General features: G+C 30.3%; 2 protein-coding genes across 5 annotated transcripts in view; one reads left to right on the top strand and one right to left on the bottom strand.

The window, feature by feature from the left end:
- LOC136088449 (uncharacterized) overlaps window positions 1-12840 on the bottom strand; it is a 27004-nt gene that overhangs the window by 5652 nt on the left and 8512 nt on the right. For 2 of the 4 annotated variants that reach the window (XM_065812166.1, XM_065812167.1), the window contains one exon: window positions 12246-12327. The gene's annotated coding sequence lies outside the window, so the exon portion shown is untranslated. Of the gene's footprint in view, window positions 1-416; window positions 1318-12245; window positions 12328-12840 lie in introns of those variants that run through there. The other 2 variants (XM_065812168.1, XM_065812165.1) reach the window with 2 other exon arrangements.
- Window positions 6964-12840, top strand: part of LOC100212358 (uncharacterized) — a 22086-nt gene continuing 16209 nt past the window's right edge. The window contains exons 1-2 of the mRNA XM_065812164.1: window positions 6964-7111; window positions 7285-7427. Of these exons, the coding sequence (XP_065668236.1) occupies window positions 7060-7111; window positions 7285-7427 (195 nt within the window). The 5' untranslated portion in view covers window positions 6964-7059. The remainder of the gene's footprint in view (window positions 7112-7284; window positions 7428-12840) is intronic.

The raw sequence follows: 12840 nt of genomic DNA, 5'->3' as shown, positions 1-12840 counted from the left end.
GGAATTTTTTAATAAATATAAAAAACTTATTTCCATGCATTTTGGGCGAAAAGTCCTGAACCTAAAACGTCCTGTTTTTAGAGGCTCTTGTGGACGCCAAAAACGTAAATATTTTGGAAAGGAATTATGTGATTTCATTGACATATTAATCCTAAATATACTCATCCTAACAAATATAATGATGCATGACAATGTTCGATGTCAAATCACACAACGAAAAAGTGGTTAAGAGCATGTGTGGGATGTACTCTAATTTTGCAATATATAATACAATGCAAATAGAAATTTTAATGTAATTTATTTTATGTATTTTAATGTATATTAGTATATTTAAATGTATATTTTAAAAAAAAATCAATATGCATAAATGTTTTTTATAACAATTAAGAATATTAAGCTCAATTAAATTTCAAAAGTAGTCCTTTTAAATACTCTTTTCGTTAAAATAAAATACCGAAAAAACTATTTTTCGAATAGTTTTCTTAAATGCTAATGTTCTGTTAAACAATATTCTACAGTTAGGTTTAAAATAGTTATTATCTAAGCAATATATAAACATATCAACACATGCACACACATACCCAAACACAAATTTTTAAAAAAACAAACAATAACATTTAAAATTGTGTATGAGAACCGCAACATTTTTAAAAATGCTTCAAGGTTCTCAATGATAAGACTTATTTTAGTCGTCTACGAGTTTCCTATAACAACATAATCTATCTTATCAAGTCTTTCATAATATATCTAAATAATGCTTCCTAAAATTTATTTATTTTTACATAAATCTTAGCGGTATTTTGGAAAACCAATCAATCGTTTTATATATCATATTAATAAATTTTGTGTGTGTATTTTAACTTTTTGTGTACAATGCCATAGTATCCACGGTGTGTACAGTTAATATACAGTACGGTATATTTATCTATTGAGAGTAACTTTGTTCCTATTTTCAACTTAAACAAATGTTCATAAAAACATAATTACTTTCTTTGAAACATTTACCACTGAATATCAGAAGAAACAGGCAAACAGTATCGAAAGGTATATCTTCCGTCCCTATGATTTCTTTCTGTAAGTTAACCTATTTATTAACTACTTCTTCTAAAGCCATTGACCTACGTTGGAGATTAAGAATATAATTGCATAATCTCTTTATTCTAAGCATCTGAAACTGATGTTGCCGAATGTGATAGTTGTTCACAAGTAACGAAATTTAATAAAGCATCTCATAGTATTGCAAGAAACGTCTTCTCCATTTTTTTTTTTTTTTGCGTTTTGATGCACAAGACTCAAAAGAACGTTTTGAAATTTTCACTAAAAAAAAGCAACATGGTTTAATTCCAAATTTATTAAGTTAATTCAATTCCTTTTCTTAGCTTTTCGTTCTACTTATAGAAAAACCAAATAATTTTCTTCCTTTTTTATATGACTAAATTATGAGGTGATATCAATTTTATATTCATGTTCTTTGAAAACTACTGATTGTATTTTTTCATCTATGGTTTTTAATTTTTTAAATTTTGCATTTAATTAAACCTAACTGAAGTACTTTTTTATATGCTGGGGTAGCTTTTCAATGCCTCCTAAATAGTAGTAAAGATGTTTCCACTTCCACATCTCAAGAAAATACTTTAGTATCACTGTATATAACAGTCATTTTCAAAATATTTATCACAATTTTTATGACTCTACATCATGTTAATGGTGGAAAACACTGATTTATTGAATCATTGAGAAATACAAAGTTATTATTTTTATCATCTGGGGCCGTATTTTCTCCGTTAAGCTTAACGGAGCGTAGTCAACAAAAGTTTTTTAACTAAATTAATAAAAAAAGTTCTTTAAAAATATAATTTTTTAAAGATAAATGTTTTATTTTAGTTTTAATGTTATTTACAAAAATTTAAATTAAATTTTCGTCATTTCTTTATTTAGAAATATTGTAATGAATTTTCAGACAAAAGCTCCGTTAAGCTTAACGGAGAGAAATGAATACGGCTGCAAACTTTTATAAATATTTACAGTAAGGGGTCATCCATAAATGATGTCAGAATTTTTTTTCTCAATTTTTCGACTCCTTCTTCCCCTTTGTCAAACTCTGTCAATTTTTGGCCAAATCCCCTTTATATATGATGTCAGTTTTTGTGTACTCCCCCCCCCCCCTAAAAAACAATAAAAATGCTTAAAAACCATTGATTTTTTTTCTGACTAAATTATACATTTATATAATAGTAGATCTCATCAAATTATATAATATTATATAATAGTCGGTATCTCATTAAATAATCAACTAAGAAAATAGTATTATATATCTTGAATATAATCTTCCCATGGGTTGTTGAAGTGATCATCGGTTAAAACAATAGGTATTTAATGCTCTCCGCGCTCTAAAAGGATATCGTATTGAGGTACAATCAAATTCGTTGCGTCAACTTTATTTTCATCTAACCATTCAGCAGTTTTTGAACTCTTCTGCAAGGCAATGACTGCCAAAAATTCTGTCTGACGCTTGGCAGCGTTACGAACAGGTGCGGCCGTGGCGCAGTGGTTAAAGCGCTTGCTTCCAAAGCAGGAGATCCAGGTTCGAAACGAGCTCTGGATAAATTTTCGCATCACGGTAAGGAAGGAGGCGTGAACTTCCTGGTTCATGCACTTCCGCGGTGCTCTGTGATAAGACCGTTAGGACTTCTTGGGGCACCTAAAAAAAAAAAAAAAAAAAAAGGTTGGACTCTTTTGATTAGAGGGAGTGTTATAGCAGAAGAATGGAAAGAAGCGAGCTTTTTCAACATAGCTTGAGAGGAAACTACTGCTTTGAGCCCGTCTCTCGTTTGGTTGACAGGGACAGGTGGCGGAAGAAATCTTGCTCTAATTAGAGTAAAGGAAGAGCTTCTAATAGTCCGACAACAAGAGCAATTTTCACATTTCACAATTTGAGTAAAATATTGACTTGTACGAAGATGACCGGCAATCCAACGTTGATCTTGTAATAAAAAGCTCCTTGACTCTAGCTCCGATTTGTCTGGATCAATAAACTCTGCAATGGAGGATAACCGTCAATTTGTAGATCAGACCAAATATCAGCCAAAGCCTCTCCAGCAAAACCAAAGTTTTGTTTTTCTAAATTTTCAAGAATCAAGATGAGTTCCGTAATGTTCGTGCGGAAGAATCATCCCAGATAAATCTTTACTTAGAGGTGCCATTCGTCGCTCAGCTCTGTTGAATGTACTGCAGCCTGGAGCGTTCATTATGATTAAAAGAGCGTCAAGGTTATTCTTCAAGAAATGGTGAATCCCAATTTCAATTACTTTCTGGTATCTGGGATTTACGTCGGGTCCTCCATCGACGATAAACACAACGATAGACTTAACCATATTAGTTTGAGAATCTCTGGTAATAGAGTCGAATTCTTTGATATCCAAGAGCCGCTGAAAGTCTAATCCATGAGCAAAGGCGGTCGAGGATGCGTGTTTTTCTGATCGAACAGCAATGTATGTAGGTCCAAAATAAGTAACAGCATCTGTTTTTCCGAGACCATCTTTTTTGATCGTAATTCCAGCGTATACAGATAGTATAAGCTTGTGTTTAGCAGCCACGACCCAGTCGTGTCCGGGAGAGTTACCCGGTACTCCAAATGCATCAACAACGGCGCCTGTTTTTTGGCTGCTGTGATTCCAATTGGCACTCTGGCCTTGTCGTGTTGGCTAATGAAACACACTTCATCTGGCCCTAAAATAGAACAAACATCTTCTACATATTTTATAGTTGAACTGCAAAAGAGTCCGTCAACATGTTTTAAATGAGATTCATTTTGAGGACTGATCAATTTAACAGGGACTGCTTTGACGTGCCTTTTGCCTTCTAATGTTCCGTAACTACTCGGGAGTAGATGAGTATAGAGGGTGCTCTTGCTGATTGCAAATCCAATTTTGTTCATCTCGGATGTCAATTCGTTGAGAGCTTTAATGCTCTAAATAATAAAGAAATATATTTGGATATAATTAACCTTTTTTACAGAAAACGGGATTTATTTCGTAAATTATATTCAAATCAAATCTTGAAATTAGTTGTTAACATTTCAAGGGTATTTTCAATAGTGCAAGTACTAATTAAGAGTAAAATTCTAACAAATACAATATTAACAAACATAGCTAAACTATCATTATCCGAAGAACCTCTGAACCTCTGACGTTAGAGGTTCTTCGGGTAATGATAGCGGACGAAACATGGAGAGCAATATCCATATTCGCCTTCAAAAGAAGAGGTTGATCTACTTCTAATGACGGTCGACCAGGTTTCTTTCTGATTTTCAGTTTTTCTTTGACTTCTGGATGCTCCAGGCAGATTTCCTCCATTCTAGCTTTTTTCAGTTCTCTAGTTTTCTTCTGTTGAACTTGATCATACTTTTTTTTGGCCAGTACTTTACATAGATGAGCTAGTTTCTTCTTTTTCTTTTTCAAATCATCCTCTTCAGCTTCAGTAATGAATCCACTTCTCTTTCTAGTCTTCAGTCCAGCAACTTCACAATTTAAAGCTGCTCTCAGAAATGAGTCGATCTCGAGCCACTGTTCTTGCATTTTTTTGATTTTTCGTGGTCAACAAACTCAAAGTTAATGCACTTTGTTAATCATCAATAACATATCGCTCATTGGTGGGCTCAACAAACTGTGAGGAGTTCTTGTCAAATTCAAGTGGAGTATACGTGGGGGCAGACTGTTTCGGAGAATTGGCCCAAAATGATAACTGCTTGCTCTTGAACTTCATTGCCTTTTCATTAAATAAATTGACTAAATACATTATTCTTGATTCAAGATCCTTATGCACCAGTTTCTCTTCTTTTAATGAATTCCATATACTATGGACTTTTTTCTGGATATTAGCCTTTTTTTATCGGGATGAGCATTTCCATACAAGACCATCAATAAGTTAATGGGGTTTTATCCATATTTTAATATTGATTTATTAGTATTGTTTACATCACAATCAGAATAATGGTTTTGCTCATCGTTAGCGCAAGCTTTTCAAAAGAGTTTCTTCAACCCGCTAGGGAGAAATTAGCGTTTCGAATTTTAAGTAGACTTTATGTGTTTGCAGTGCATCACGTTTTACAATCAACTAGAGAGCAAACAGAGTTTCGTATTTCAAATAACGACAATTTAATTTCATAAAATGACAAAATATGAGTTTACTTTTATGAGTTTACTTTGAACCACATTTTATAATCCGCTAGGGAGCGAATAACAATTGTGAATTTTATATACAAAGAATTAATATTTCAACATAACTTGATTCGCAGTCAAATGGTAATATATTAATAAAACGATAGTAATTTTTATTTTACGTTAGTAGTTGTTATGTATTTAATGTCTCTGGGAAACTTTTTATATTAATTTATAATATTATATTATAAATAATTTAATAAAATATAATATCAAATTTCCCGCATTTGTTATTAATTTCCCCACAAACAAAACATCATTTCCATACCATTTAGTAGATGTAAATACCGTTAAAATCTGCTCATTAAAACTAAAAAAATAATTTAAATTGACATCATTTTGGCCTCAACAACCCCATTGTCAATTAGTGTCAAACTTTCCAGCACTCCCCCCCCCCTATATTTTCTGACATCATTTATGGATGACCCTTAAATAAAATAATATTCCAAAATTTTTTATTTTTTTTTGATTTAAAATTTCGGAGCTGTTCATACATTATGTCACGTTAAAATTTAACGTTTAAATAGTAATAGAAGATAACTGGCTTTTTTGCGCGAAGATTTTTTTTGCTTTTTAAAACAATGAAAATCATCTCTATTGCTCATTTGCTTTTATTGATTTTTAAAGCGTTCTTGAAAACTTCTGTGCCGGAGAGGCAATAATTCTCGAACTTCAATTTATTATTTAAACTTGGCACAGTTTTTTTTAACATTTTTTAAACTCTATCTTGTTTATTTAAATCTCAGAAAATATTTTTTATTAAATCTGACATCGACCCGGGCAGCTGTCTAATCTATTTTTCGATAAACAGCTTCTACATGAAATTTGTTTCTTTATTATATACATGGGCGCCTGCAGGATACTTCGATGTTTCAAATACGACATTTCACGCATTATACAAACTCCAAACTTAAGTATGTTTATACCTAAGCCAATTGAGAAGGCCTTGCAAACAATATGGCTGGTGGAGGCTGGGAACAAAACAACCCTAAAACCATGCAAAAATTTACAATCCCATCATTTTTTTAGAGGGGGAAAGTTTGCATGGTTATAACTTTTGTAATTTACAATAATTTTTTACGAAATTTAAAATTTATCGATGAATTTAAATTTAATTTAAAATTGTAAAGTTAAATTTTTACTACATCTGTGACCTCATGTTTTAGCCGTGGAGGGCAAACGTTTTAGGGCTGGTTTATTCCCAGGCCTCTACCATCTCGATTTTTTGCAAGACCTCTTCATTTGGCATAAAAATTCTTAAGCTTGGAATTTGTGTTAAAATGTCGTTTTGAAACATTAAAAAGTTTTGAGGGCGCCCTTGATTGCATATACAGTATAGTATAGAAATTCAAAGAAATTTTTTTGTTTTTGTTTGAATTTTCATTTTTTACCAGGAAATCTTTTTAAGTTTAACATTTTACATGGCAACAACATTTAACACTGTTTAAGATTATTTTAAAATCGCATTTATTTAGCGCGTTTACTGATTTCATCGTCTAAAGTTTGAATTTTAATACGAGTTTTAATCTTTAAATTTATTGTACTTCTATACCAAATGATATCACCAAAAGCAAAAAACATAAACTAAAACCATGTCGCAAAACCGCGCGCTTTAAACGTATAACAAACTGCATCGCAAAAACACTAACTTACTATTTACAATTTCTTAAATTACCTTTATTGGCAATAAGCCCAGGATAGAATTTTGCTCAACGCACAAACGAACGCATTAATGCCTACAATGTGCAGTTAACAAGTCTGTGTGCAACGGAGCGTTAAACTTTTTAATTTAATATTTTCTATTAAGTAGGAGCTTTTTAAAATGCAATCTTGCTAAATAATGTTGCGTCTTACAATTTATTTGGCGTTTCTTATTTTCAAGATTTCATCGGGTAAGTGAGTTTTTATTTCCGTTAATGTTGAAAATGAGTTTGTTGTGTAAAGGTTTTTAGAAATAATATATGAATACATACATTTTTATTGTCATTATTCTTTTTATTAATGATTTAAACGGTAAGTTGTTGTTATTATTGGAGCTTATTAAGTGAATGTGCTACAAATATAGTGCAAAATGAATTTCATTGGAATGCCGGAGAAGCTTCTAAGATGTCTTGCGTTGCACCTCAAAATTGCTCTTCGTGTACTCTGAAGAAGCGATCTGATAAAAGAAACAATTTTACTGATTTAGGAAAAGTTAGCGATCTGGAGGTGAGTAAAAATAAAGTTCTAAAACTTCTTTTTTGCATAAAATTTTTGTGTGCTTTTTTTTCCACGGTCTACATTGAGGTAGGCCGTATAGAAAGACAATCAAATAGATTGTCGCAAGGTTAGTTGGTTTGATAAAATTTCCTTTATTATATCAAAATCTAAACTTATTTTTGTGTGTATATCAAATTGGCAGGATGCCCTCTCCTCTAATTAAAAGATAATTGCTTCATGCAGAGTTTTCCGTTTACCGTAATAATAATTTCTTGTGGCTGCCAAATATTTTCTGTTCTGTTGTTCCTCTTTAGCTTTACGCAAAAATTATATTTCTGGTTTTAAAATATATAATAATATTTTCAAAAATATTCAACTTTCAAAAATATTCAACTATATTGTAGTTATAGTATATTAAGTACAATAATTTTTGAAAAAATCTCTTTCTGCAATCACGTACGGACATAATAAAATGATTAGGTATTATATTAAAATAAAAGTTTAAAAAATTTGACCAGGTAATCTAACTAGAGAATTTTAGAGGTTAAAAGTTTGGTAAATAAAGGTTTGTAGATAATTAGGAAAAAAACTTTTATTATTAGTTTAATTAAGAAAAGAGTATTAAGAGTAAGAAAAGGAAACATACCGTATACATAAAGTTTAGTCTACTTTGTGATGTAATTGTAACGACTCATTTATCTTTCTTGAGATAAATCTAGTTATTTAAATATAAATATAAATTTATAATTTAATTAAGTTATAAATCTATATTTAGATTTATAACTTAGATGTATTTATTAATTATTAACTTTTTTTTAGTTTTAGAATTATTTAAATAAATTAAAAGTGATAAATTATTGTTAACTATAATAATTATACTTAGTTATAACATGGAAGTACAAAACAATGTTATAATAATCGTACTTAAACCTTAATACTTAGGAGCGGTGTTTGAGCTAACTTTCAGACATTAAGCAGACTCCAAACGAGTTTATAAAAATTTTACTTGTTGCTATCAAGTTTGGGGTAAGGAAGGGAAGGGTTAAATTTAAGATAATTTTTTGTCAAAAACAAAAAGCCATGTCTACCCGAAAATAAAATTCTTGACATTATTTTCTAAACTGTATTCATCTGATTGCATTTCCAAACGACACGCTAAAAGCTCAAAAACTAAATTATAATTATTCACTGTAGTTTCTAAGATAAGTACTTCACTTTATTGAACAATGGAATATCTTCTAAAGATAATTTAAATAATCCTTAATAAAAACAAAATACTGTTAAATTCTTCTACATTTGTTAACGAAGCTAAACCTTGCCAACTTTAGTGAAATTTCAATATCGCTTTTTTCAAATTCAATATTTTATTGTATTACATTTGTCAATACAAATTGATGAAGCCTTTCGCGTCATAATTTATATTTTTAACAATGATAAAATTGATATTTAAACAGACGATACATTGTCTGACTTTGGCGCACGAAGTTTAGGAAGTCATACCAGAAAACTTAGTTTAATCAAGGACGATTTATTTAACCTATTTATACGTCCTTGATTTAATTAATCATGCCGAAGTATCATTTTTACGACGGGAGTATAAAAGCATCTAATTTTATTTTAGTTCTACCAAGCTTCATTTTCTAGGATATCTCGGAAACCAAAAGTATTGTTGAATTTACACTTTATTGCCTCATTTGATCAATCAAACGCTAGGTGGTATTTTACTCCATCGATAAAACGTTATGATGGCATTTTACTCCATCGATAGATAACGTCTACAAATTGAATAGTTTAAAAAACTTTCAATATTTGGCATAGGTCTTGCGGAAACGATTTAAAAGACTTAAAAACACCATGTGCATTTTTTACGGCTTTTAGAAAGCGTATTTACGACTTTTAGCTTGAATTAGAATATAAAAAACAAAAAAAAACCGCTTCATTTAATGCTAAAGCTCACAACATTACGGTTTGGTATCAAAAACTCAACATGGTTTTGTTTTCAAAAAGTCATGCCTAACTAACCTTCTCAAGACACTCGGTATTACGACATATGCCTTGTACCAGGGATACGTTAAAGACGTAATATTCACGGATCTGGAAAAAGCCTTTAATAAAGTCCAAAAAAGACTCCTCCATAAACTTCAAAGCTACGGAATTAAAGATGAGCTACGCGTGGATCAAAACATAGCTCTCAGGAAGCCAGCATAGAGTTGCAGTCGGAGAACACACCTAAAGTTAGAAAAATAATACCAGCGGCGTACCACGAGATTCAGCCTTAACACCATTACTGTTTGTTCCGTACCTCAACGATCATTTAGACAAATTAGAACATTATAGTAAGCTCTAAGCTGATGATAGTAAGGTTATTGGTTTCATAAAATTGGACCGGGATGCCGACCTCCTTAAAGCAGATATAAACAAAGCCGTTGAATGTTTACAGCGACGGCTGATGAATTTCAATTTCAAGAAATGTAAAGTGATGCATACAGGCCGAGGGAAAAAAATATTAACACAAGAATATTTTATGCAAGGACAAGACGGCATGCCACTTGCACTTGAGGTTACTCATTTAGAAAGAGATCTGGGAGTTCTAATTTTGGAAGAACTCAAAATCAAAGCTCAAGTTACGGCAGCTACTGCGAAAACTAACCGATTGTTCGGGAGCCTAAAAAAACTTCCGAAGTCGTAGTTTACCACAGTAAAAAGTGCTGTACACCACGTATGTTCGACTTCCCCTTGAGTACGCCATCCAGGCATGGTCATCATACCAACAAGAAGACACGCGCTAAAGAAAGTCCGAAACCGTGCTACCAATAAATCTAAAGATACAAAAAAGTTTTAATTTGGTGACTGATTCACTCATTGGAAGGGACTAGACGCACCTTCACACCCCCTTCGCGTCGCCCTAGACTAACTATTAAAAGAATATTTAAAAAAATAATAATAAAACGTTTTTTGAAAGCCTTTGTTTTTTTGTTTTTTAATTCGATTTATTCATTTCTAAAGTTTGAGGTGAAATGAGACTTGCAATATCTTTGCAGAAATGGCAATATCTCAGCAGAAAATTTAATAGCGGAAAGTTTTTTTTTTATATGTGATAAGTTTAATATTAACTCGGGGTTGGTGTCACCCAGTGCGACAAGCTTTTGGTGTCACCCCTCTAGACCAACAGGGCCGACGAGAGGGGCTTCAGGTTTCTAAAAAAAAAAAAGGTCCTTTAAAAAAAAAAGTTGAGTAGAAAAAATAAAGAAATGGCAGAGTTATTAATAAAGAATATCAAAAAATCAAAACCTGAAAACTTTTGGTTAGGCCGAACGCAAAAATAAATTAAGAGAAGTACGAGCAGTTCTGTTATATTTGTACATCTTTAGTTTCGGTGTCTCCCCCCTGTGTTAGGTCAAGATGTTGTCACCCGATACGGCCCGCATATTTTGAAACAAGCTCAGAATAGGCAGAGGAAGAGAGGCTTTTGCGCGTAAGTTAAAATCCGAACAATATGCGATTAAGTAATAAAAGTGAAATTGAAAAATCGGACAAAAAATCACAAAAAAGAGATTTTCGTTATACTTTCTTAAAAATAAAGATTTAAAAAAAGTAGTTTGTTTTTCTTATGGTTTTTCCATGCTTTATATAAGGTTACTTTCTATATATATATATATATATATATATATATATATATATATATATATATATATATATATATATATATATATATATATATATATATATATATATATATATATATATATATATATATATATATATATATATATATATATATATATATATATATATATATATATATATATATATATATATATATATATATATATATATATATATATATATATATATATATATATATATATATATATATATATATATATATATATATATATATATATATATATATATATATATATATATATATATATATATATATATGTTTGTGTGCCACAAAATTTGAAATCAATTTTTGAAAGCTTTTTTCTCAACCAATTTTGCTCAAATTTTGCACACTTAATCATTTTCGATGACAACACAAGAAAATGGAAAAATTTGAACAAAAAAAGTTAATTAAGTTAACAAAAATTTAATTTGTATTTCCCCATTGCGTATTACGTCACAAAAATCATTGGTTTGCAAATTATTTGCAGTTTCGAAGACATTAAAGCGCAGCGATTCAAAACCTATTGTTTTTTAAGTCTTAAGTTATTAAGTTAAAAAACAAAAATTTAGTAAAAACAGTAATTTTTAAATTTAAAAAAAAAAAAAACAGTAATTTTTCCTTCTACAAAAGATAACAAAAAAAGAATTTCTAGGCCCAATAGAATTCTGCTTGCATAAAGCATGGATTTGAAAAAAGATTTTTTTTTTGATTTACTAGTTATAACTCTACAATAAAAAAGAAACTATTGTAACAAACTATAAACCAGATGGTGAAACTTGACTATGCTGTGATTCTCATACGATAGATTTGTTAAAACAGTTTTTTAATTTACCTAGTAATATCAATATAATATTAATAATTTAGTATGCTTTTTTTCACATTAAACTCCCATTAATCCTATCGTTTAGCTAGAAACATATTTATTTCAAATTACCTAATTTCTTTTCAGAACTTTACACAAATTACTCCCATATAAAAATTATATACATTTCTGAAATCTTTTAAGCTTAATAATATTGTTTATTGGTTGTTATAGCTAGCCAAGGTAATTTGCAACACTCTCATATTAAAAGCAATTGTGAGCTAGATTGCTTTTGGTATTGTAAAGATTACAAAACATAATGTAGCATAATAAAGTATAAGAAAAAGTCTATTACCTGATGTCCACAAGTGTGTTTTGATATTGTAAATTGATTACCAAAAGGAATAACTCTTAACTTACCACACCTTTATGAAGAACTAAAAGTAAAAAGGTAGAAACAAGAAAAATTGCAAACATACAGATTTATGTTATTGTTTATATCAATTTTTAGTACAAAGGTGCAGTAACAAGCTTTGAATAACCTCAGCTCCAGCTTAAGATTTACATTTTGCATACTTTAAGTACTTTACCAGTAGTCTGGTACAACACCATATAAAGTTTGTACTGTGTACTTTTGAATCAGAAAGTTTACTTTTTAGAAAATTTACTTTATAAAACAGAAACATTACCTTTGACGAGAAACGCATTTAGAAATCTTTTCACATTTACAATTTAGCCCTCGAATTGATGGGAGTTCGAATTTTATATGGTCATAATTTTTGAAAGCAAAGGTTATTGTATTAAAATTAAAATTTATCAATGAGGATAAACTTTATTGATAATAATAAAAAAACATTTTTTATCCACTAGTTGCCCTCATGTTTGGCGTAGGTAATTAGTGATGGGGTCTGAAAGTTAGCAAACAACAAAAAATGTTGCATCTGCCCCTT

Source organism: Hydra vulgaris, chromosome 12 (assembly GCF_038396675.1).
Source record: "Hydra vulgaris chromosome 12, alternate assembly HydraT2T_AEP".
NCBI lineage: Eukaryota > Metazoa > Cnidaria > Hydrozoa > Anthoathecata > Hydridae > Hydra > Hydra vulgaris.
The sequence above is the reverse complement of the archived record's forward strand: the minus strand, read 5'-3'. Positions and strand labels throughout refer to the sequence as shown.